This window comes from Pan paniscus, chromosome 6 (assembly GCF_029289425.2).
Source record: "Pan paniscus chromosome 6, NHGRI_mPanPan1-v2.0_pri, whole genome shotgun sequence".
Taxonomy (NCBI): domain Eukaryota; kingdom Metazoa; phylum Chordata; class Mammalia; order Primates; family Hominidae; genus Pan; species Pan paniscus.
Window position 1 is genome coordinate 13,052,447 of NC_073255.2, and position 27,980 is coordinate 13,080,426.

The window sequence follows — 27,980 nt, forward strand, 5'->3', positions numbered from 1 at the left end:
GTAACTACAGAGCCATGTGGCCGGTTGGTAAATGTTCCAGCGATTAACTGAGAAATGTGGAGGTGGGTGGAAGAAGGCTGCGAAGCATATGAATTTGAGAAAAACAAAATTTAGAAAAGGATGTTTTTTGAATTTTCAAAGCTAAAAGCATTCTGGTCTCTAGAATGACGTTCCATCTAACAGCGCTAAGACCTACACCCCAAGAGAGAAAGGAGGAAACATGGGTACATCTGTTTCAATGGTTATTTTTGAACATGTTCAGAGTTATGTTTTCAAATTCAGGTTTCCTTAGCGTTAAAATCTTGGCACAGATCAAGAGCGAGTTGTAAAGCCAAATTGCATTTTTTAGAATTAGCCCTGTTGCAGAGATGGGAGGCCCTACTGCCTTTCCTGCCTGCCGGCCTTCCCAGCCCTCTTCTATCCCTGGTGGGAATTCTGTCAGCCCAGACCAAGGTCTGCAAAGCTGAAGGACAGGTTTGGGAATCGAGCTGCCAGAGTGTCTGTGAAAGCCAGGGAGGGAGCGGGTTGGGTTACCCTGGGGTGAGATCTGGCCAGACCTCCTGTCCCACTGCAATTCATAGCCTCACCTGTGAAACTCACATAAAACTGACAATCTAGGGTGAAATGGAGAGTGAGAAAGTAACATAACCTAAAAACCCCAACAAACTCTCCTGTATTGATGCTTCGCATGGTTGTCTTCTGGATCTACTATAGAATTCATAGTAAGTACATCCCCATTACCAGCACTATGTCATTACTGGAGCCTTTACCGTGGCTGTTATCCTCACCACTGCCACCACCATCTCAACAACCACCACAACCATTACCGTCACCCTTACCACCACCACTACCACTCATCTCTTTCACTACTGCTATTACCATCACCTCCTCCACCATCACCACCACCACCACAACCACCATCTCCTTCATCACCACTACCCCCACCACTACCACCATCACCTCTTCCACCACTACCACCATCTCCTCCACCACCACTACCACCACCACTACCATTATCTCCTTCATCACCACTACCCCCACCACTACCACCATCACCTCCTCCACCATCACCACCACCACCACAACCACCATCTCCTCCATCACCACTACCCCCACCACTACCACCATCACCTCTTCCACCACTACCACCATCTCCTCCATCACCACTGCCACCACCATCTCAACAACCACCACAACCATTACCGTCACCCTTACCACCACCACTACCACTCATCTCTTTCACTACTGCTATTACCATCACCACCTCCACCACCACCACCACCACCACCATCTCCTTCACCACCACTACCCCCACCACTACCACTGTCTCCTTCATCACCACTACCCCCACCACTACCACCATCACCTCCTCCACCACCACCACCACCACCACAACCACCATCTCCTTCATCACCACTACCCCCACCACTATCACCATCACCTCCACCACCACCACCACCACAACCACCATCTCCTTCAACACCACTACCCCCACTACTACCACCATCACCATCACCTCCACCACCACCACCACCATCTCCTTCAACACCACTACCCCCACCACTACCACCATCACCTCCTCCACCACCATCACCATCACCTCCACCACCACCACCATTATCTCCTCCATCACCACTACCCCCACCACTACCACCATCACCTCTTCCACCACTACCATCATCTCCTCCATCACCACTACCACCACCACCTCCTCCAGCACTGCTGCTGTCATTGCTTTCACCTCCTTTGTCACCACCGCTGCCATCACCAGCATCACCAACACAAACACTGCTACCACTTTCACAACCACTCACGCCTCTCTCACTACCACCACTATGCAGAGCCAGACTTAAAGCTAGGTCTGGCTGGCTCCAGAGATTGTGCTTTTACATACTTTGTTTTATCACAAAACCAGAGAAAATGAAGAACAAAGTCAAAAAACTGGCTTTCCTTCCAAAAACACTGGAACGAGGCATCTCACAGGAATCCACTTTACTACTGGCCATTTTCATTAAATACAGGCACTCTGATCTCCTTAAAAATACAAATGCAGGAGGACAGGCCCCCGGATGAGTATGTCCACTGCTGCGAGGGGCCCAATGCTCACTGCGACACCCAACTCAACCTGCTGCCAGCACGCCAGATAGAGAGAAAATGGTCACTGATATAATATATGTGAGATTTTCCAGGGAAAACCACTCTACTTATGAGGTCTTTTTTTTCCCCCTTGATAATGTCTGCTCTGCATCTGTGGAGAAATGTGAAAGTAAATGACATCCTCGAAAGATGAAGCAAAGACTACCACATCTCAGTGTTGGTAATTTAAGATAGGGTACTGCTCTCCTAACAAGACAGAATTTCATTTAGTATTTTAAAATGCCATAAACTCTTAGTCTAAGTTACTTTCTCTAGAAAAGTGACCATGTTTTCAAGTTCTAGCTAGTAACATTCCATTCCTAGCCCCATGACTCAATAATTTCTACCATGTGAAAGATAGTCCCAGATGATTTAGCATCAATATAAAATAAATATATTAATTACAACTCATGCAGAATATATATATATATGTAGTAACATTTCAATGAATTGATAAATGTTTGTTGTGTGAAAATACAAGATCAGGGAATTGCTTTTGTCATTGGAAACCACTTAGAAGATAGTTGCTCTGCCTTAAACTTGAGCTGTTATAATTATCAGATTAAAATTTTTTAAATATTAAATTTCAAAGCTAAACTATAAAGTTAAAATGCTACAAAAATCTATTTATTATAAAAAAATTAAAATGATGAAGGAATATGTCAGTAAAAGTAGAATCAATATAATTATATTAGGCTTGGGTAAAAAAGCAATATTTGTTCTCACATAAAACATTGCAACAAAATATCACAACAGTCACTTGGATATTTTTCAAGTATGAGGTGAAGACTCAACTCATCTTTATAATAAAATAACTTTGTAAAAGAATTATAACTCTATTTCTTACAGAAAGGTTCAGTAGAAGTAAAACTTTGTGCTTCTTGGGGCATGAGTTATATCTCTGTAATTCTGTAGCAAAAAACTTGTCCCTCCAAACAGGATGCACCGAGTGTTTAACGCATTAATTATCATCCTTCATCAAGCATAAAACTAACACTCAGGAAATACAGCTGCAATGGCACAATTACCAACACACTCAGAATACACCGTGAAGCAAAGAAAACAAACGGCTTGCTTTTCATTAACAGAGCTTGGCAACCCTCTCTAAAGACAATGTTTTCTTTCCAGTCAGAGTCCCAAAAGGCATTTCAGGGGCTATTTGCTTAGGTAAATCAACAGAATAAATTAATCGTGGAAATATTTACTTAAATTTCAAAATGGCCATTATCAACACAGAGTGCCATTCAGAATAAAATTTTATATATTAAAAGATGACTTGATAAAATACAAATCTTATAAACACAGGACATGTATTAAAAATACCGGTGCAGGAGGGTTGGGAAGTCACACAATATCCTTGTATTTTACTGTGATACATTAAGTATTAATGGCTTTCATCATCATGTTTTGTGGCATACAAAACAATATGCAACATACTTATATCGATGTAATAGTGAGTTGTGTCGTAACAGGATTCCATTATATCATATTTGAGTCCACATAAAGAAAAATATTAGGTTGGTGCAAAAGTAATTGTGGTTTTTGACACTAAAAGTAATGGAAAAACCCGTAATTACTTTTGAACCAACCTAATAATTATCTATCAGCTTGAGATTCTAATGTGATATGTCATCATTGAAAGCCTAGATGAAAACCATTCTAGAGAGGTAACAAAAGAACAAAAGTACAGTTTATTTGGTTGGTTTCTGAACATTTATTCTTAATATTACCATAACATCATTATACCCTAACAGATATATTATTACTCCTACTAAGATTATATCACAATTAAACCATGAACTATTACTTAAACCATAATTTAAGGAAGGCTCTGGGGATGTAAAAGCTAACAGATAGTCATCTGCCCAAAATATTTGTAAGTATGTCCTGAACCACTGCTGTCAAACTTTCACTAAATTCTCTGCCCAGAAATGCTCTAACATAATCAGCTTGATCCTCTCTGCAGGATAAATGTCGTAGCAAAAATTAAGGAGCCATATTTTCCTCAGCACAGGAGGCCAGGGATACACATATGGGTTCTTCCATGCTTGTGGCACAACTTCAATTTCATGAATTCACATTGTACTTTATATGCAACTAACTCATGCCTGAAGTTCTTCTGAATTATACTTGGGGTAGGCATCATTTCATCTTCTAACTGGTTGGTGTATGTAATGTACAGTTGTCTTGTAAAAGACAGATAAGCTTTGAAATGATATATAAAAGAAAACCCGATGCACATGCATGCCCTAAACCCTAAAAGCCTCTGCTTTATCAAAGAGTAAAATCCATGGGATTTTGCTCAGGCCTGTATAAGAATTGTGAAGAGAGTGCATTATACTTTTAACCAATCTGCCTTGGTCAGAATGCCTGCTTCTGAAGGTGCAGTAAATCAGAGATGATGAAGCCCCTACCAACAATGGTAACATTGCCAGTGTGAAGGGGAAGGCTGAGGGCACACTGTGTACAAAACATTTGGCTAGACAAAAGAGGATACATAAGAAATAAAAGCTCCTTCCCCTGAAGTGCTTATAGTTGACAGAGCAAAACAGTGCTCACTCTGAACGCATTCACCATGCAACATGCCAGCTAGTGCCAATCAATGGGCAGGCGGCCAGCTGGGAGAGGATAATGAAGAACAAATTCTTTGGCCAGGTGTCCTGGCTGGAGCCAGGTCAGGTGCAGCACAAGGTGAGTGGACTTTCTTGGGTTCCTCTTGGAAACTTCATTTTAAGGGCCAGGGTCTTAAAGCATTTTTTGGTACTTGTATGTATGCACTGACATTATACACATCTCAGAATCAAAAAAATGGTTTAAAGCAAAAGAAATGCATTTGAATGTTTTAACGTCTTGTCAAGCAAGGCGATGAAACACATACAAATTGCTTGAACGATAAAGAGCAAGGCAAGTTCAAGGTGAACTTTAGCTAGTTCATGCCTCGTTTTTTTCTTGCAAAGACATGACCTGGCGATGAAGTACCCACTGTTCTCTCATCATTCTTAAAATCCTTTTGGAACCAAAATCACTTCTTTATCTCAATATGCATTCATCCTTTGTAACCACTAGAGAAACACTCCATGTGCAGATCCAATACTGAGAATCAGACACTGTGCATGTATCCCTACTGAGATGAAAAATCATTGAGTTTAATACTGCTTTTTCAATTAGAAAATATTGCTGTAGTCTTACAGAAAAATTCAATTTTATGTTGGATAATACTCTCAGAATAAAATGATACATTTCAGAAGTAAGAGAGGAAAGGAGGACACCTTCTCAAGTGAGGATATTTGAATATAATAATTAAAAGTAACTGAGTTTATGGGACTTGTACAATCTCCCCTTTAGCAATGTCAAACAAGTATTTTAAAGGAGCAGGACCAATCATTAGACTCAAGTTCACCACAATTCATCTCCCAGGAACATGTATCTCAAGGTTCAAGGTTCAATTCGTGCTTTTGGATTGCAGTAGATTCTCATTGTATTGAATCCTGATGCAGTTAAAAAAAAAAAAAAAAGAAAGAAAGAAAAAGACTGCTGGGGGCATAGTTCTCTCTTCAGCATTCTGAGTCCTGGAATAATGATGCTTTCTGCAATGGACTTTGCTTGTGATACAAACAAAACTTTACTTTTCTCAAGATTTTCTAGTGGCCCCTCTAGCTTCCATACCTTTAAAGTAGTAAATTCATATGGTTGATAACCTTTGAAACTCTCATGGATGGCTGCCATAGTGTGAGAAGTTTTCTCCCAAAAATGAAGCAGAGTGGTCTGCAAAGAAAGACAGTAAAGCTATTAATGTTTTGAATGCCCAGTTCTAGTCCTGGTCCCCAGGGAAGTATGACTCTCTGTAGCTTTGAAGATTCTTTAAAGCATGATTCTAACTCATTTCCATGTTTCCCATAATGCCCCCATTTACACTCTGTATTTCAGCCAAACTAAATGCCTCCCTGTTTCCCCAAATGCTGCCTCCCGGAACTCATGCTGCTCCCACCACCTGGGACTTTCTCCTCTCCATTCTCTTTTTCTCATCTGATCCATCCTCCAAAACCCAGGGTAAATAATTAACGCTCTATTGTTGCAATCCCTCAGCTGATTCTATTTCACCATGCCCGACTAATTTTTGTATTTTTTTAGTAGAGACGAGGTTTCACCATGTTGGCCAGGCTGGTCTCGAACTCCTGACCTCAAGTGATCCGCCTGCCTCGGCCTCCCAAAGTGCTAGGATTACAGGCGAGAGCCACTGTGCCCAGCCCTGGTCTTAACTGTTACATTTCCTACAACATCCAGCATTCTGCATCCTGCCCTCAGTTGGTGCTCAGTAGCATTGTTGATGCAGTGTTATCCGGAAGGAACTCAGAGGCTATCAGGGGAAACAAAAACAATGCATTGAATACTGACAACCTGATGAGAAAGATATGCCACGAGATGGGCAGACACAATGCTAAGTGAGTTCAGAGGAGGCTTACTGAAAAAGGCGTGACATTCTGTCTGGTACATTAAAAAGAATGGAATTTGGAAAGGCACGGATGGAGGAGAAAGGCACTCCAGGTAGAAGGGACCCCATAAGTAAAAGTACAGAAGTGGGAAATTATGGTATATACAGGAAATAGCTACTATTTGGTTTGGTTAAACGTAGGACCCTAGAAGGCAGAGATGTGGGAAGTGAAATTACGGAAAGGCATTCAGAACTTCACAATGGCCAAAGCTTACTTTTAGCTCAAACACCATTTTGATGTTATTTAAACCTTGTGCCATCCTTGGTTCATTGCAACAAACATTATTTTGTTACCTGGTATGTTGCTAGCATGTGAGACAAGAGATTGCATCTGCTTGCTCCAAGAAGATCCACTTTTTGACACACATCCATCTTCAATTTGTCAAAGTTTTTTTTTGCAAGGCGCACTTGTGTTTGTACCTATGAAAATAAAGAGGAATTTCTGAATCACCCTAACCCTTAAGTAGGTAAAATTTGCAGGTGAAATGAGACCAACAGCAGGCCTTTTCTCTTTCACATATGAAAACACTTTTGAAAATTCCAGACAAATGGGAAGATGTTACAACATCCATTCTTTACCTCCAAAGGAGCCAAATCAGAGTACTGCACATTATGATTTTATAGCACACTTGTCATCCTAATTCTATTTTTCTTAGTCTAATGTTAAAATCCTTTCTTCTCAAGGCATTCACAAACTGATCATGGTTGGGAGAAGACTGGAGACAAGCAGGGTGGTGAGGAAATCAGCTTTGCTCCATTGTTTTCCTACAGTCTTTAGAAGCTGAGTTCCCTCATACCCTTCACTCAGCTTCCCCTAGTGTTAACATCTTATAGAACATGCTACATTTGTTAAAACAAAGAAATTTACAGTGATACAATCCTATTTACTAACCTACAGACTTTATTTGGATTTCACCAGTTTTCCCACTAATGTCCTTTTTCTGTTCCAGGATCCAATCTAAGATCCCGTCGGAGGGAATTTTGACACAGCCTAAAAAAACTATTCCCATGGATGAAACTTTTTACTATTGAGTAACGTGTACTAGTAATCCTCCATCGATCCTTAAACCATACAGGAATTTGGGGATGGAGTGAACGTCAGGGAAAGATTCAGAAACATCTATTTTACACATTATTTCAAAACAAAATAGAAAGTTTTACAACTTGATACAGCTGCATTGAAAATTGTGAGGTCAAGGCCAGGCACAGTGGCTTAAACCTGTAATTTCAACAATTTAGGAGGCTGAGGTGGGTGGATCACTTGATCTCAGGAGTTTGAGACCAGCCTGGGCAAAATGGTGAAACCCCATCTCTACAACAACAAAGGTGTGGGGTTGCACGCCTATAGTCCCAGCTACTGGGGAGGCTAAGGTGGGAGGATCACTTGAGCGTGGGAGGTGGAGGTTGCAGTGAGCCAAGATTGTGCCACTGCACCCCAGCCTGGGTGACAGTGACAGCCTGTCTCAAAAAAAACAAACAAATAAACATACAACAACAAAACCAAAAAAAAAACAAAATATGAAGTTAAAATTACACCTTCCTTCAATCTATAGTGTCAACACAGCATATTTTGGCTAGAGAAAACCAGCCAATTTTTCAAAAACCACCTTACTGAGGTATGATTGACATATAAAAAGCTGTACATATTCAGTGTATTCAGTGTGATGAGTTCAAATATTAATTTATCTCAGATCATCGTAAAGTTATAGATACTAGATAGGTTACTGAGAGTTGGAAGTAACACTGATGTATTAATAATTCTTTCATCATAGGATACCAGGAGGGCATGGACAATGTCTACGTTGTTCATCATTATATTGCCTAGCAACCTGGTGCAAAGCAGGTACTGAATACGTATTTGTTGGCTGAATAAAGAAATTTTTCAAGCCATTGCAAAAGGTGAGGTATTTGCATGCATTTTAAAGTATAACCTTTAATGTAGTTTAAGAAGTGATGATTTTATTTTCTAATAAAAATAAATACGTAGATCATTTTATATAAAATACATTCATTTTTACCACTAATATGAACATATTCACAATGTATAAAATTATAGGATGTTATATAATAATACTAAATCTAACAGTGAATACAATTTACTTATCACATGTCAGCATCATTCTATTTTGGCTGCTGTTATTACTGTCTCTTACTGATGAGGATTGCGAGGCTTCATCAAGGCAAGTTACTCATGGGCAGGGCTGGCATTCTAAATTAGCCGGCCTGACTCCAAAGCCATGCTATTCTGCCTCTCAAGCAACTTAGGCTACTCACTGGAAAATCAAGAAGCTCAGAATGATGATTCTACCCAGAAATACAAGTTTTCCCTGAAGGATTCTATGGAATTGGAAAATAATGAGGCAGTACATTGAACACTACACTGATAGAAAGAATTAATACTCTGTATGAATAGAATCTTGTGTCTATAGCTATGTCAAAACTGTCCTAAGACTTCTTCTGTATTCTTGGTCTACAGATCTGGGAAGATCAAAGATCAGTAGTCACCCAGTTCCTTTCAAACTGACCATACCATGAGCTGGACGGTTCTCCACTGCAGAGCAAAGAGCCAGTAGTTTAAATTCCCTGGGAGCTCTGACTACAAAAAGAGTCTAGGATGAGTAAGTGTTAGAGATTTCCTGCCTCCCTTTGAGAGGAATAGGAAGGCAGAAAAAAGAAAACCTAATTTCTGGAGGGGAGAATCGGGGGAGTCTGGAGGGGAAGATGTTCACTGTAGATCCCTGTGTTGGTCATCGGTTGCTCTGGCCAGGAAGGCCGCCTCAGCTGGGGTACTGAAAGGCATCTGTCTTCAGCCTTTTCCTACGAAGGGGAAGAAAATACACATGGGAGTCGGAGCTTTCAAGTGTGTATTCATTCAACACGTATTTACTGAGTGCCTGGTGTGTGTCAGGACCAACGCTAGGAACTAGGGTGTCTATAAAGCTGTAAAGGAATGAGGTACATAACAGGGAGTCAATAAATATTTATAAACGAATGCACATAGCATAAAGACCCCCTCATCTCTTAAGGAGGACAGACAAGTTAGTCACTATATTATAATAGAATGGGAAAATTAAAAACATAGAACTAAGAGGAACAGAGAGACAGCACAGACAAGGAAATGATTAATGCTGGTGGTGGAACAGAGAGGGGTGGGGTTGTAGGATGATGGCATTAAAGCCTTAACTAATGGCCTCCCTGTATTCCCATTCTTTGCCCTGTAACTCTGTAGTGTTCTCCTACTCTGACTCTGAGCTCGGCCATGTGACTTGCGTTGGTCAATGGGATGTTAACAAATGTAATGAAACTGTAAGCTTGACAAAACAATGCCAGCCTGTTTCCACTTTCTCTCTTGCTTCTTTGAGAGGGCCATCAGAATATGCCTGGGCTGACCAGCTGGAGGGGGGTGAGAAACATATGCATGCAAGAGACGTGAGGAGGAGAGACCAGTTGTCCCAGCAGATCAGTCTTTGACCAGCTGACTCTGAGATATGTGAGGGAGCCCAGCCATTATCAGCAGAGGCCCTCCCTGCCCACAGCTGACCACAGACACAAGTGAGCCCACAAAGACGAGAATGGTCCTGCTTACCATAGCCTTGTGTGCAATGAGAAATGCTTATTGTTTTGAGCCATTGAGTGTTATGGTTGCTTATTTCACAGCATTATTGTGGTTATAGACAACTGATATAAACTGTAAGGAAACAGACAATGAAGGCTTCTGAAATGATGGGATATTTGAGGTGGGTCTTAGGCATGACTAGGAGGTACAAGGTAAATATAAGGTATTCGTAAGGCTGGCCTACTTATATGGAACCTCTAGATTTTCTAATGAAATGCAAATTAACTTTTTCTGCAGGGGTGTCCATTTTGCTTTTTCCTTTACATTAACATAATCAGTTACTCATAGATTCTCTTATATCTTAGGAGAAAACTTATTTCACTTGCTTATAACACAAAGCTCATGAATTAGTGTAGTTTGAAATGTACCCTAATTTCATTTTGTTTGAATTTTGTAAGGTAATTTTAGAAACCTAGAAGACAACTTCAACACTTGACCCAATGATTCTGAAAGGCCATATGCTTTGTATGTCAACAATGATTATTAAAATACTTAATGCACTGCTGAGTTTCCAAATGCTGAGCCCTTTCCCTGCCAAACAAGGAGGATGCTACACTGTTGGGCGTTTTGAATACAGCAAAGTTCATTTAATATTTTGTGCTCCATGTCTGCTCTAGAAAACACATTTCCAGCCTGAAGCCTGAGGTTAAAACACCAAGGACACAGCCAAGCATAGGCCACTATCAAGAGTCTAATTTCATATGCCTCCAGATGCACTTAAGTGACAAACGTCTTGATTATTATTCCTCTCAACCCTAGATAAGTTATATTCTATTACATAAATATCTTGAGGAGCTCCTGTGGTTTTGAAGGCCCTTTTAAAATTTTCTTCACTCAAATAAATGTACCCTTTATTTCTTAGTTTTATTTCTGTTACCCCACCTATCTTCTCTTATTCTCCAAGTTGTAGGAAATGGTCATTTATTTATTTAGAGATGGAGTCTCGCTCCATCACCCAGGCTGGAATGCGGTGGTGCGATCTTGGCTCACTGCAACCGCTGCCTCCTGGGTTCAAGCAATTCTCCTGCCTCGGCCTCCCTAGTAGCTGGGATTACAGGCTTGCGCCACCACGCCTGGCTAATTTTTGTATTTTTAGTAGAGATAGGGTTTCACCATGTTGGCCAGGTTGGTCTTGAACTTGTGACCCCAGAAAATCCGCCCGCCTTGGCCTCCCAAAGTGCTGGGATTACAGCTATGAGCCACTGTGCCTGGTCTAATGGCCATGTATTTTAGAGCCTCCTTAGTCTGGGTTCTGTCCTCCTCAGGCTACAGCAATTCAGTTTACCAGAGAAAGGAGCAATGATTTGACTGGCAAAACATCAGAGCCCTTCTCTGTACTTATTCCTTCTAACCTGAAATTCTAACTCTTAGCACCAAATTGAACAACGCATGGTGAAGCCAAAGCTATTCGTACTTTCAGTTCAATCTGGCTTTTCTATCCAGTGGAAAGGTCTTTATTATTCTACAACCAATAATATGACAGTAGTTTTGCATTTTTCTAAGAGTTTTATTAACCTTATAAAATAAAACAATGATTCTACTCTCATTTTTATATCTTCTTATAGAAGATAGCTCTGGCCTTAAATCCATTCATTCAGCAAATACTTATTGAGTATCTTCTATATGCTGGTAGCAGTCGGCACAAATGGAATCGATAGTCCATTGGGTATATTTCAGATCAGCGAAGGTGTAACTATGAACTGAGTGAGGTACTCAGAAGGAAAGTCACATAGTCCCTCAAGAATGATTGACCAAGGAATCTGACCCAGAGGGTGTCCTCCGAGGACATGGTGCTCAACCTCTACTCTGAAGGACTAGCATGATTAACTATGCAAGGAGGGAGAGAAGTCCAGTGGAAGGAGAAGTGTGTGCAAGGGTTGTGGGGTGGAGGACAATAAAGCAGGTCCTAGAGCTGAGAGTAGGTCAGTGTAGCTGTGTTGCTCAGAACGAGCAGGAGGGTGGGATGAGATGAGGCAGAGGTGAGTTGGGGCACATCCTGGAGCAGCACCTTGTTGGCGTGCTCAGGATTTTAATTTTTATCCTGGAATAGCAGAAAAACACTGGAGGCTTTTAAGCAAGGAAGAGAGAGGATCCTATTTTCAGTTTGAAAGATTACTCACTGCAGTGGGAGATGGACTGAAGGAGAGAGTTGAAGGTAGATAAGAATAGATTTGGGCCGGGCTCAGTGGCTCATGCCTGTAATCCACAATTTGGGAGGCTGAGGTGGGCGGATCACCTGAGGTCAGGAGTTTGAGACCAGCCTGGCCAACATGGTGAAACCCCGTCTCTACTAAAAATACAAAAATTTGATAGTGTGGTGGCACACGCCTGTAATCCCAGCTACTCAGGAGGCTGAGGCAGGAGAATCGCTAGAACTTGGGAGGCAGAGGTAGCAGTGAACTGAGATAATCGCACTGCACTCCAGCCTGGGCGACCGAGCGAGACTCCGTCTCAAAAAAAAAAAAAAAAGAAAAAAAAGAAAAAAAGAATAGATCTTGAGTCAAGAGGAAAGATGTTCGTAGTTTAGATTTGGATAGTGATGCTGGTTATGGAAAACACTGCTCTGATCCAAAAGACACTTAAGAGGCAAAGCGGGCCCTGGTGAGGGGTTGAGTGCTGGGGTGTGGAGGATGACTCCTCCGTACCTGACTACCCCAGACTTAATGTTATTGTCTCGCTTGCCTTTCCACCAGCCAGTTCTACTCACATCAACTTCTCATGGACACCTCAGACCACATCAGAAATCTTGGCCTTCTTCCCCAATCAGCTCTAATACTCCTCCGTCATTAACTGGATCTGTTCACCCCTATTTTCCCCTGAGGCTACATCCTGCATTCAGGGAAAATTTTAAGATCACTGAATAAATCAATTACTTCTTTTGGTCTTTAATAAGGTGCCACAAGAGAAAGTCTAAGCCAGCCCATCTGAAGTCAGTTCAAAAACAGAAGGTCAGGCTGGGTGCAGTGCTGCATACTGGTAATCCCAGTACTTTGGGAGGCTGAGATGGGTGGACTGCTTGAGCCCAGGTGTTCAAGACCAGCCTGGGCAACATGGCAAAACTCTATCTCTACAAAAGATACAAAAATTTGCCAGGCTGGTGGCACCTGCCTGTGGTCCTAGCTACTCAGAGAGTTAAGGTGGGAGGATTGCCTGAGCCCAGGAGGTGGAGGCTGCAGTGAGCTGTGATCATGCCACTGCACTCCAGAAGCAGCCTGGGTGACAGTAAGACCCTGTCTCAAAAACAAACAAACAAACACCCCAAAACAGGAGGTCAGATATTTATTTGGCTTCATTAAAAGAGGATCTTTTCATCCGAGGCTGATGAACCAAGACCTCTCGAGGGCCAAATAACCAAGAATTTTGCTGAATTCCTTTAATTAACACTTCCTTTAATTAACAATTTATGTTACTTCATTTATCATATATGCATCCACTCATGGCAGAAGCAATTTTCATATTTTATTATGCAAAGAAGTATGTGTAAGTGAATGTGTGTGCACCACACATGTGTGTGGGCAGCCAACAGTAGACTTCAGGATCTATTTTTGGTCTCCCCTCAATGATATCCTTACCTCATCGAAAAAATGTTTCTTCTCAGCATTCCCCTTGAAAACCAGAACAAGACAAGGATGCCCTCTCTCAGTACTCCTATTCAACATAATATTGGAAGTCCTAGCTTTGAGCCATCAGGCAAGAAAAGAAAGAAAAGGCACCCAAATAGGAAGAGAGGAAGTCAAACTATCCCTGTTTGCAGATAATAATACTCTATACCCAGAAAGCCCCATCATCTCTTCCCAAAGCTTCTTGATCTGATAAACAACTTCAGCAAAGTCTTAAAATATAAAATCAATTATTAAAAAAATCAGCATTTATATACACCAACAACAACCAAGCTGAAAGCCAAATCAGGAATGCAATCCCATTCACAATAGCCACAAAAGGAATAAAACACTTAGGAATACAGCTATCCAGGAAGGTGCAAAATTTCTACAGTGAGAATTACAAAACACTGCTCAGTGAAATCAGAGATGACACAGATGGAAAAATATTCCATGCTCATGGATAGGAAGAATCAATATTGTTGAAATGTCCATACTGCCCAAAGCAATCACAGGTTCAATGCTATTCCTATAAAACTACCAATGACATTCGTTACAGAAGTAGAAAGATCTATTTTAAAATTTCATATAGAACCAAAAAAAGAGCCTAAATAGCCAACGTAGTCCTAAGCAAAACGAACTAAGCAGTAGGTATCACATGACCTGACTTCAAACTATACTACGAGGCTACAGTAACCAAAACAGCATATTGGTGTTATTAATTACCAGTAAAACGTAATTATTAATAATGGCCTATCATGAAAAGAAGCTTCAATTTACTTCTTAGGGCTAGATTTCTCTGTGGGGCCTACATGCACATAAGGCAAAAGCATGGTACGGGTACAAAAACAGACACGTAGACCAGTGGAGCAGAATAGAGAGCCCAGAAATAATGCCACACACCTACAACCATGTGATCTTCAACAAAGTCGACAAAAACAAGTAATGGAGAAAGGACTCCATATTCAATAAATGGTGCTGGGATAACTGCTAGCCATATGCAGAAGACTGAAACTGGACTCTTTCCTTACACCATACAAAGATATCAACTCAAGATGAATTAAAGACTTAAACGAAAAAACTAAAACTATGAAAACACTGAAAGATAACCTGGGACAAACCATTCTGGACTAGGACCTAACAAAGATTTCATGACGAAAATGGCAAAAGCAATTTAACAAAAACAAAAATTGGCAAATGGGACCAAAGTAAACTAAAGAGCTTCTGTACAGCAAAAGAAACTATCAACAGAGTAAAGAGACAACTTACAGAACGGGAGAAAATATTTGCAAACTATGTATCTGGCAAAGGTCTAATATCCAGAATCTATAAGTAACTTAAATTTACAAGCAAAAAACAAACCACTTGATTAAAAAACAGGCCAAAACCATAAACAGACACTATTCAAAAGAAGACATGGCCAAGAAGCATATGAAAAAAATGCTCAACATCACTAATCATTAGAGAAATGAAATCAAAACTACAATAAGATATATCTCACACTAGTCAGAATGGCTATTAAAAAGTCAAAAAATGACATGCTGGTGAGGCTGCAGAAAAAAGGAATGTGTATATACTGCTGGTGGGAATGTAAATTAGTCAGCCTTTGGGAACAGCAGTTTGGTGAGTTCTCAAAGAACTTAAAAAGGAATTACCATTTGACCCAACAATCCCATTATTGGGAATATATCCAAAGGAATGTAAATCATTCTACCATAAAGACACATGCACACATGTGTTCATCATAGCACTATTCATAATAGCAAAGATATGGAATCAACCTAAACACCCACCAGTGGTAGAGTGGATAAAGAAAATGTGGTACATATGCACCATAGCATACTACACAGCCATAAAAAGAAATGAGATCATGTCCTCTGCAGCAACATGGATGGAGATGGAGGTCATTATCCTAAGTGAACTAACACAGGAACAGAAAAACAAATACTGCATGTTCTCACCTAGAGTGGAAGCTAAATATTGAGTACATATAGACACAAAGAAGGGAACAACAGACACCAAGGCCTACTTGAGGGTAGGTGGAGGGTGGGAAGAGGGTGAGGATAAAAAAACTGCCTATCAGCTACTATGCTTATTTCCTAAGTGACAAAATAATCTGTACACCAAACCCCCCTGGCATGTAATTTACCTAAACAACAAACCTGCACCTGTACCCCTGAACCAAAAATAAATGTTAAAAAAAAGCATTATTAAACAAACAAAACAATTTTCTTCTCTTTACTTTAATAACGTGGTTTAAATGGGGGGTGGTAAGCCTTTTTATAGGCCAAATTCCACTGACTAGACCAGGGATGGACATCTTTACCCAAGTTGAATTAATCATAATGCACCGTGGTTGGCTAATTCAGTGAACAGCACCTGATCAAAGCTGGGTGAATCAGAGCCCTTCCTTAGGATTTCTGAACCTGGAGCTAGAGTGAAAAAGTCTCCTTCCTTCTCTATTGGCTAAAGCATTAGGGGCAGACAATCTTGCCATTTAAATTTCTTGTGGTGTAAGGAACATTGGTCTGAGAGAACAAAGGTGACCTACAAAGAAAAACAGGGGGGAGAGAGCAGAGAGAGAAAAAGAGAGGGAGAGAGAGAGAGACCGAGAGACTGACAGACCTAGTAGCACTAAAGTTTCTGGATCCAGTTGCTTTTCCTATGGTCACATGGGATTTCTAATTAACTCCTCTGCTTACCTCAATGAATCAAGAGGGCTTTCTGTTTTGTGGAATCCGGATAGCACGGACACAGGCTGCTTACTTTTGCCTGCTTAGCAATTCATATGAAAGGATCTAAGAAGTTTCATGATAAATATTTCTTTTTAACTTTGATTACTCCAGTGTTTCTAAAATTTATTTTAGAAACACAGAACCCTTTCCATTTATCAGATACCACCTATTACATGCCATAACATTTGTTTGGGAAATCCCTATTTTACAGAAGAGGAAATCAATACCCAGATACTCATCTGACAAATAAATATTAGATCCAGACTCAGGTGTATTTGGTTGTATAATCCATGCTCTTTAAACCATGGGACACAGGGTCACAAATCTACCACCATTGACCACGTGACTGACAGTATTCTGAGATGTGCACAAAATGTTTAGATACCATCTCAAGAACCCCTGGTCAACAGTGTTGATCTTATCAGTTTCAAAGTAGGCATAGGGAAACTTCAAGCCACATAGCCTGAACAGAGCTTCTATTATCAGAAATCTTGCTAAGTTTCTTTAGCTCAGGCTTCTCAACACAGTAGAAAGAAATTAGCCCATCAAATTCCCTCAAGTGCACTGTGGTCAGTGGATTCCCTGTTTTTAGGGGAAAAGTATGCAGAGAGGGTATCTGTTTATTGTGCACCTTGGAGATGATGCCTCTATTTCCTTCATTATCATATCATCATCTTCATCATCATTACTTTTAAGCAGCTTTGTTGAGCTACAATTTAATTTCAGATGTGCAATTCTATGAATTTTTGAACAAATGTATATAGTTATGCAACTATGACCACAATCATGATATAAGACATTCTATATTCCTAAAAGTTCCCGTTGTAGTCAATTCCTTCCCTCAAGTCCCAGCTCCTGCCAACTACTAATCTGACTTCTGTCACTATAGATTATATTTGTCTTTCTACAGTTTCATATAAATAGAATAATGCCAAGTAGTCTATAGTCTTTTTTTGTGGCTGGATTCTTTCACTCAGCACAATCCTTTCTGAGATAAGTGTTGTTGCATGTATTAGTAGTGTGTTCTTTTTTATTTCTCAAGTAGTATTTAATTGTATGAATATACTGTTACTTGTACATCAATTTTTTGGCTCTTTTGTTTATTGTTTCCAATTTTTGGTGATTTTGAGTAAAGCTGTTATAAATATTTGAGCAAAAGTCTTTGTGTAAACACATTTTTCATTTCTCTTTGATAAATGTCTAAGGGCAGGATTGCTAAATCATACAGTAAGTGTGTGCTTAACTTTATAAGACATTGCCAAACCATTTTCCAAAGTAACTGCATCATTTTGTACTCCTACCAGCAATGAATACAAGTTCTATTTGCTCCACATCCTCATTAACATTTGGCATTTTCGGTCTTTTAAATTCAAGCCATTATAGTCATAATTATTGTGATTTTAATTTGCATTTCTCTAATGACTAATGATATTGAACTTTTTTTCATATCTTATTTGCCACATATATTTCTAGTAATGTGTCTACTCAAATCTTTCACCTATTTTAAAAATGGGTTTATCTTTTTATTACTGAATTTTAAGAGTTCTTTATATGTTCTAAATACAAATTCATTATCAGACTAAATTTGAAAACATTTTCTTTAAGTCTGAACTTGCCTTTCATTTTCTTAATAGTGCCTTTTGAAATAAAAAAGTTTTAAATTTTGATGAAGTCTGATTTACCAAGTTTTCTTTTATGGTGTGTGTGTGTGTGCGTGTGTGTGTGTTTTAATGCCTGAACAAACCTTTCCCTAATCTAAGGTCTAAAAGATTGTTTTCCTGCACTTTTTCTTCTAGAAATGTAGTATTTTTAGCTATTACATTTAGACTTGAGATCTGATTCAAGTTCACATTTACACATGGTGTGGGACAAAGATGTAGGCTCATTTTGTTTTTCCTCAATATGGATACCCAATAGTCCAAGCACCACTTCTTGAAAAACCGCCTTAACTTGGCTCTTTTGTGTAGGTCTATTTCTGGACTTTCTATTATTCTGATCTATATGTCTGTCCTTATGCCAATACCACACTGTCTCGATTACTGTCACTTTACAGTAAGTCTTGAAATCATGTAGTATAAATCTTACTCTTTTGTTCTTGTTTGAAATTGTTTTGCCCATTCCAGGTACATCACATTTCTATACAAATCTTAGGGTCAGCTTGTCAATTTCTACAAAAAAGCCTTTAGGGGGTTATTAGGACTGCATTGAATCTACAGATTTATTGGAAACAATTGACATCTTAATATCTTCTGACCCAGGAATGCAGTCTCTCTCTCCATTTATTGGGTTTTTAAATTGTCTTGGCATTTTTTGGGTAGATTTTGGTGCACAGGTCTTGCATATATTTTGTTAAATTTATTGTTAAACATTTCATATTTTGATGCTATTATAATTTCTAAAAAATTCAATTGCTAATTGTTCATTACTAGAAATATAATTAATTTTTATAACTTAAGCTTGTATACTGTGACCTTGCAAAATTCAACGATTAGCTTTAAAAGTTCTTTTGGAGATTCCTTAGAATTTTCCATAAAAATTCATGTGGATAGATCTATGTACACATGCTGTCCAAGAATGAAGACAGCTTTACTTCTGTTTTAATTTATAAGACTTTTATTTTTCTTGCCTTATTATATTGGCTATGTTAATCTTGAACAGAAGTTTATGTGAGAAAGCATATTTATTTTGTTCCTGATCTTAGGAGGAAACATCAGTTCACATATTTAAAGTGTACAATTAAATCATTTTCAGTATATTCCCAGAGCTGTGTAATCATCACCACATCAATTTTGGCACATTTTTATCAATCCAAAAAGAAACCCCATCATCATTTCCTTTTGCTAATATTTTGATAATAATTTTTCTTGTCTATGTTCATGAAGGACATTAGCTTGTAGTTTGCTTTTCTTATAATATCTTTTTCTGGTTTTGCTATTAGGGTAACTCTGCCCTCATAAAATGAACTGGGAAGTGTTCACTCCTCTTTCATTTTTTTGGAAGAGTTTATGTAAAGTTGATATTATTTCTTCCGTATATGTTTGGCACATTTTATGAGTGAAGCCATATAGAACTTAAGTTTCCTTTGTAGAAAGATTTTTAACTACAAATATGATTTATTCATAGATATAGGGCTACCATGTTATTTATTTCTATTTGAGTGAATTTTGGTAGCTTGTCTTTAAAGGGATTTGTCCATTTCACTGAGTTATCAAATTTGTTGGCTTAAAGTTGTTCATAATATTTATTATTCTTTTAGTGCCTGTACTGTCTATAGTAATGTCCTCCTTAATTCTAAGTATTAATAATTTATGTTTTCTTTCTTTTGTTTCTGACCAATCTGACTACAGGTTATCAATGTTATTGATCTTTTCAAAAGGCCAGCTTTTGATTTCTCTATTGTTTTCTGTTTATGGTTTCATCTGCCCCTGCTCTTAATTACTGTCTTCTGTGTACTTAGGTTTAATTTGTTCTTTTTTCCTAGTTTCTTAAGATAAAAATTTATATTATTGATTTGAGAACTTCCTTATTTTCTAATAATTAATAGTTTCAATTTCCCTCTAAACATTGCTTTAGCTGTAACCCACACATTTTGATATGTTGTGTTCTCATTTCAATTATTTCAAAATATATTCTGATTTCCCTCGTGACATCTTCTTTAATCGACAAGTTATTTGGATAAATATTGTTGAATTTCCAATTATTCAGGGGATATTCCAGATATATATTTGTTACTGATTTCTAGTTTAATTCTGTCATAACTAGATTACTTTGCATAACTTTGATTTTTAAAAATTTATTCAGACCTGTTTTATAAACCTAAACACAGTCTATCTTGGTGAATGTTTCATGTGCACTTGAAAATAACATATACTGTGATGTTGAATGGAACATTCTGTAAATGTCAGTGAAGTCAAGGTAGCTGACAGTCTTCTATATCCTTATTGATTTCTGTCTATTTCTTCCATTAATTACTAAAAGATGAGTGTTGAAATCTTCAACTATTATTGTAGACTTGTCTATTTTTCCTTTAAGTTCTTATTCTATTTTTATATTCTATTGTCAGTTGTATACAACATTGGGGTTGTTATATCCTTTTTATAAATTGACCCTATTATCATCAATAAATATCCTTATTTCTGGTAATAGTCCGTGTGCTGAAGTATGTTTTTGTCTGATATTAATAAAGCCACTTCAGATTTCTTTTGATTAGAATTTGCAGGCTATATATTAATCTATCCTTTTGTTTTGAATAAATCTGTTTCTTTACATTTAAGGTGTGTGCTATGGACAGCATAGAGCTAGATCTTGCTTTTGAAAAAATCCAATCTATAACTCACTTTACTCCATTTATATCTATAGAGATGACTATGAGACTTACAAAATATAACAAGAATAAATAGGGTTAGTCTGGTGTTAGATTTAAAATAAACTCATTCTGCTTTGAAATAATCACATGTTTTTTCTAAGTTGCTTATAAACCATCTAGAAGTGATCAGTTCTAGATTTGGTTAAGAACACAGTTTAATTTAGTATATTCAATTTTCAAGTTTTAAAATTCTCTTTTAAAAATAGGACAATATTTTCTTGTTACGCAATTTCTGGCACCTCTGATTTCTCAAATGTCACTGGCAGTATTACTGTGCTTGCATACATGAGTTCTTTCTGAGACATAATTCATCTAAGTCTGGTGACTAAATGTATTTAAATACAACTAGCACACATTTGCTCCTTTCATAGATTGAGCTTCAATTTTTCCCTAAAATCTTTCTATCATTTCCAGTTTAAATATCACTGACAACGGAGGTGAAAGTAAAATAGTGGCTTAGTTGCTTTGCTTTCTTTGCTTTCCTTATTAAGATTAAATCATATAAAGTGCATTTTCTGGCTCTGTTCACTGTAAAGGTCTACAAATAACGGCTAACTTAGAAGCAATGAGATCACAGACTCTGACTATCATGTCCCTCTCTAAGTAACCAGGGCTCCTTGACAAAACTGCTGATTCCAGGACTAGGGAAGGAAATACATAAGATGATTCTGAAATATTCGGTTGTACCAGAAAGCAAAGAATGCTATTACTGGGTTCAAAAGGACTCGGGAGTCAACCTAAGAGACTCCCACTAGCCAAAAATGAGACATTGTGAGCATCAATGAAGTTAATATTGGCAACGATTAAAACACATCAAATATATCCAAATCTATGAGTTCATAATAATACTTAAAAACAAGCAAATGAACAAATAAACAGAAAAACAAACAAACAAAACCCTCACTGGGCACCTGTAGAGAATGCTAGTGAACCAATTCAATATTTTGACAAAGAAAAAGAAACAAACATTTATCCTGCATATCCTATCAAATTGTCTGTGCTTCAGGACGACCTGATAATTGACAAGGGAGTTATTCATTGCTGAAGCATTCCAACTAATAAATGAAGAAGGAATATAATCTGTTTCCAGTAGCAGGTCTGTCTTTCCAAGGTACTATTTCATGCTCACAACAGCCTTGTTGTTATTAAGATGTTTCATAAACCTCAGGCCATTCCAGGTTTTAATTTTCCTGACACCATTACTTACTTCTTAATTCCTTTCTTCCCTCTCTTCCTCCTCCCAAGCAATATAATTGAACACCTATAGCTCTCGGTGCTGGAGATAAGCAGAGAATAAAGCAAAGTCTTTGCTTTCATGATGGTTATGTTGTAGTGGGTGAAACTGGACAATAAATAACAAAAGTAAACATATTGTCTGTTGGTGAAAATAAAGCATTGAAAGAAAGATATGAGTGCAGGGTTTGGAGGGGTAGTAGAGGATTCTGTTTCATATGGAATAGTCTTGGAAAGACTTTCTGAGAAGGTGATATAGGAGCAGAGACCTGGAGGAAATGAGGAAGCAAATCATACTGATCTCAGGGGGAAGAGGACTCAGCAGAAAGAAGAGTGAGCACAAAGGCCCTGGGAATGGAGTATGCGTGGCTTGTTCTAGGAAATGTGGTCAGTCTCTTTAATTATGTGTTTCTTTTCCCATCTGTTTTACATGTTCTGTAAGTTCATCAACAAATAGAGAACATGATCTTTCCTCTTAATCTAACTTAATGGGTGATTGAAAAACTGACTTTTGAAAAGGTACCTATGACAATATAAATAGTTGTAGTAATAAGCAGGCACAGAAAACTCATTTATATATACAGTTTTTCTTTATGCTTTTATAACGAACCTAGTGCACTAGAAATGAATGAGCTTTAAATGTGCATATAAAGTTGCCCCCCACATTATAGTGTGAGAATTTCCCCCAAGATGGCAGGAAAAAAAATGAAAGCTGGGCGTGGTGGTTCACGCCTGCAATCCCAGCACTTTGGGAGTCTGAGGCAGGTGGATCGCTTGAGCTCAGGAGTTTCAGACCAGCTTGGGCAACATGGCAAAACCGGGTTTCTACAAAAAAATTAAAAAATCAGCTGGGTGTGGTGGTGAGCACTGATAGTCCCAGCTACTCAGGAGGCTGAGGTGGGAGGATCACTTGCACTGTGCTCCAGCCTGGGTGACACAGCCAGACTCTATCTCAAAAAAACAAAAAAACAAAAAAACAAAAAACAGAGAGAGAGACAAGTGAGACAATTCATACTCTTTAATGCAGGAAACACAAACACGTCCACTCTTAGCAGCGTCATTCTACCACTGCGCTGAAGAGAATTACACCTGAATAGTGGGGGAAAGAAACTGAAGAATGAGTGAGAAAGACTTTAAACCAAGGCCAGAGAGAAATACATGTTCCACTGCTAAGAGAAAGAGAGGAATGGGGTGGTTAAACATGGCCTTGGAGACAAAAATTCCACCATCTGGAGGGCAAAAGAGAGAAAGGATCATCTCATGTGCTTGTCAGGTTCAGCACTTGAGGTAAGGAAAACGTGGGGCGGAGTGAGAGGTTGAAAAGAAGGTGGGGGATAAAGCGGGGAGGGGCACAGAGTGGGCTGGCCAAGCTGATGCTTAACCTTGCTCAAGGAGGGAGCAGGGTAGAGAGATTTCAGGGACAGGGAAGTTGAAGTCAATAAAGAAGCAAAAGGAGAGGAAAAAGAGGGAAGAATCTGTATGTTTAATGCTGTGGCTAAGATGGTTAATCATCAGTATTTTGCCAAAAACAAGGAAGATGTGGTTGTCATTTTACTTCATTTCCTCCTAAACATTCATTTTAAACTCCAACAATTCAGTGATAATAAATAAGCAGTGACAACATTAGGTTTTCCAGCTACATCTCTGCTGAATTTATAGGAGTTTAAATTGAATCATCCAGATAATACTCCCTTCGCATGCATGAAAACTGTTTAAGGGTTTTTTTTTTTGTATCCACCTGAATAAACCACACATGCAGCTGACACAATTTCAACTGATTTATAAAAACATGGCATGCAACCTTCATTCAGATACTCATTTTCAGATAATAGTGAAAAAGCCACCAAATTTCTTCCCTACTTGCTCTTCAGAAGTTCGGGTTTATACATGTTCTGATAACAAAACAAAAATCAAACAGGGATTAGGGGTTCAAAAGCCGCCTAGAAAAACAGAGCACACCAATGCCTCATGGTCATTTTCTAGGAATATATCAAATATTGTACTGGATCAAAATCTCAAAATAATTATCTCAACGATGATTCAGGAGAATTGGGCACTCCTAGCATAATCCACTTTTCGGAGTTTCCAAGGAAGAGAGCTGTGATTCTCCTTTGCTTATCCCCCCCTCCTGCCTCGTCAGTCTTTGGTTCCATGGACGGCAAAGGGGAGAAAAAGGAAGTGAACACTTATGGAGGGCCTCCTGTTTTACAACTGTTTCATTCTGCAACTCCCCTCATTCTACAGAGGAGAAAGCTTAGGTACAAAGTACCGTTCCTAAAAGCAAACAGCCAGTGTGTAGAAATGCCAGGACTAGGGTTGGATGTTGTCTCCTCTTGTACGAAACACAAACTTTGCACCCAGGCCCTGCCTGCCTGCCTTAGCTCAGAGGTCTCCTTTCCCATGTTACCTTCCAGGCACCTTATCCTCCATGCATGCTGAGCTACAGCAGGCCAATCCCATCCACGTGCTTCTGTACTGCCTCTGCCTGGAAAGTCCTCTTCCTTTTTGTCCACATGGTTAATTCTCACTCATCTTTTAAGTTTCCGCTTAAGGGTTTGCTCCTCTGAGAACCTTTTCCTGTAATGCCCCTCAGCAGAGTTAGCAGCTTCTTCCTCTCTGCAGTCAGTGCACTTTGCAGACGCCCTTATGAGACAAAACCGTGGTAAGTGCCACCTGATCCTGTGTGTGCTCAGCTACCCTCCAGACTCTAAGCTGCACGAAGGGGGAAACCACAGCACTCAATTTTCTAAGGCTAGGGCTTTGTGCCTTGTGGGCAGCAGGTATGCACAACAATGAGTAAATGAAGAGACGATGGCAGAATGAGTGAACAAATCACTCCTCAGGCCTTGCTTTTCCCACTACATAGTACTGCTCTTCAACAGGGCACAACATGCTCTGTTTGCTGAATTACTGCTCAGGCTTTCTCAGATAACATCCCTCGTCCTTATCACCACCACCACCACCACTTACTGATTAGATGTCATACATACATGCACATATTCTCATCTGACTTTCACAATGTACCTACAACATAATTGTGGTACTGTATTTCTATTTCACTAAGAAGGAAAGCAGGTTTCGGAAACATTAAGCACTCAACTGGCAGGGGTGGAGCCAGGATGTGAAAGCCCCTGCTCATTTCACTAAACCACTTTACCTCCTCAATTACACCACATCTCCGAACAGCGAGATTAACTTTATATTACCCAAAATGGAGTGTCAGCACTTCGTCTACTACTCTCTTTCCTTATCACTTTGTTAATTTATTACATGAAAATATTCTAATGTATAAAAAATTTGATTTTTGGCTTCTTATTTTAAAATACAAACTATTACCCACTATGTAATTACATCCATTGATGTATGATCACAGAGAAAAAGGTCTTCTATTTTCGAGCCCATGGCAAGTCAAATACAGTCAAAATTATTCACAATCGCGTAGTTTATAATATGTAGATACATTTCAGGTTAATTTGGTCAGTTTTTACATTGTTCCAACATTCTTAATGTTTGCTCAGCTGGTGAATTTTTTTTTTCTGTTTTCTGTTTTTAACTTAAGGAAGCAATTCTGTCATCAGAAAACAGCTAACTGGGTTCACTTCCTCTTTCAGGTCATTAGTGGAAGCATTAGGTCACAAGACTGAGCCCAGGGCACCCTTTTATCAATTTATCTCTAATCTGAGAAGCACATATTTCAGCAGAAATTCTTCAGTAAAGGTCTACAATATTTTTATCCCATTGATATTTCCTTTATTTTTTATTACTTTTATTTTTATTAATCTTTCTTTTGATCTATGTGCTATGTGAAAAGCTGAAGAATTTGCTTCTGTCTCTTGGCTGCCTAAGCTAAACCTACTTGTATTTTATAGTACAGTATAGTTTTATTATGCTTATTGATGGCCAGTCACTGTAAGTAAACACAACTCACATCCACAAATCAACCAATAAATTAACAGGTGAACTGATTTGCAGAAAGTAATTCTGTTAGGGAGATAGTATTTATTCACTCTATAGTGGGTCCTATATAGAGTGAATGGGGAAAAAGATCAGGTCCTTCCCTTTATGGATCCATTATGCTGTCACTGAATACCAAAGTGTGGTTGATATCGGTGTTCAGAAGCATCTCAAAAGACTGATGCATTAACAGCACTTTCAGCAGTTCCCAGACATTCAGGGTAAATGCAAACTCTGTAATGTGAGCACAGGACCTTCATGATCTGGCCCTGGCCCACTTCTCTACCTCCATCTTTGGCTTCTTTCACACATTCTTTTCTCTAGCAAAACTAAACTATGCACAATCTTCCAGCTCATCAAGCAGTTTCATCTTTGTAAGTTCCTTCCTTTGTAAGTTCCCAGTTTTCATCCCCTTCCATGTTGTTCCCATTGGTGTCACGTTGTTTCTCCTTCACTGGCCCGTCAAAATTCAGCTTGTGCCATACCTTCTAGGAAGCACATATCTTGATTCCCAAAGTCTGATCTTAGATGCTCCACTTTCAGGCTCTGAAAGCAGTTCGTTATATACCTCTATTACCTCACAAGACACTTATCACATTGAATGGTCCCTGTATTTTAATTGACTGTTTTCTACATTCCTCAGGGAGGGTATGGCAGAAACCATATCTTGATTTTGTTGCCCCAGTACTGATAGTAGGTGCTAAAAATGCTAGTCAAATAATTTTTAACCTGGTGCACAGAAATATACATCATCTTGTGCTTTGGGTCTGTAGCTTCTATTTTTATAGTCTGATGACTAACATTCTGTCGCTTGGTGTGGTCTTTTTTTTTTTTTTAAAAAAGAAGACATTGCTGCAGTAATTGTGTGCCAAGAAGGAAGCTTGTCCAGCTGCTTCAATTTCCCATTAGTCTAAATCTTTAAAACATTTTCTGTGTTAAGATTTTATATATTGCTGTACCGTTTATTTGCTCCTTCCTGCTGGAAATTGCCTTATTCTAATTTGCTCTGCTCTGGAAAATGTGGATCCCGGGTTCTTTGTACACACCTGATCCAGTAACGCTTGGTGTCAGTGATGGCTCCTTTTGTCATCATAGGCCTGACAGCATTTCAGCGTTTTAGCATCATGACCAGGTGCTCTTATGGTGGAATCTGCTAGCTTTCCACCCAAATCCATCTGCCCTTCTATATTTTTCAGACTCCTCTGAAAATGGTTGTCGCTATGGACAAAGTTCTCTACAATGGAATCTGCGCAGAAGTAACCTGCATCACTTCCAGGCTTGTCCATAAAACTCTTCCACACAGGCTCCTGTATGTGCTTTCTCTTTTTGAGATGACTGAGATGTCCACATCCAGGGAACACTGAAGGGCAAGTTTTAAGGACTGCAAAGCTGTTGTCACCCGAGTCTCTAAATGACTTCTTAGAGGACAGCCACCCCACCAACCTGGACGCCTGGCTGGGAACACAAAAGAAAAACTTCTATTGAGTTAAGTCATAGACTTGTGGGTGTCTCTGTCCCATAACCTAGCCTAGCCTATCCTACCCAGTGCGGGGAAGGCTTTAAGAAGAGGCTAAATGACTTAGGATTCTAGCTATAATGTTGGAAGTGGGTTGAAGTCTAACAATCCCATAGACAACTGACAGTGATCCAAAGATTTATTATTTCCATTACTAGTTTGACCATCAACAAGAATGTCATCAACAGCATCGGATGATTACTAAAGTGTTCAGAAATTCTCAAAATTCGTTTTCATACCATTTCATGCATTTGTAAAGAAATGTTGTATAACAACTATTGAACGGTTTTGCGGGGTTGCTAAATGTGGTGGGATGAATCTGAAAACTGCTAG

The 27,980-nt window shown here is 39.0% G+C and overlaps 1 protein-coding gene across 21 annotated transcripts in view; it reads right to left on the bottom strand.

Annotated features, from left to right (window-relative positions):
* Positions 1-27,980, bottom strand: part of ICA1 (islet cell autoantigen 1) — a 154,123-nt gene that overhangs the window by 39,170 nt on the left and 86,973 nt on the right. For 19 of the 21 annotated variants that reach the window (XM_057302821.2, XM_008978684.4, XM_034963707.3 and 16 more), the window contains exons 7-8: positions 6,923-7,048; positions 5,803-5,901 (exon numbers count right to left, since the gene is read on the bottom strand). In XM_057302821.2, the coding sequence (XP_057158804.1) occupies positions 5,803-5,901; positions 6,923-7,048 (225 nt within the window). Of the gene's footprint in view, positions 1-5,802; positions 5,902-6,922; positions 7,049-19,514; positions 27,583-27,980 lie in introns of those variants that run through there. The other 2 variants (XR_008626147.3, XR_008626146.2) reach the window with 2 other exon arrangements.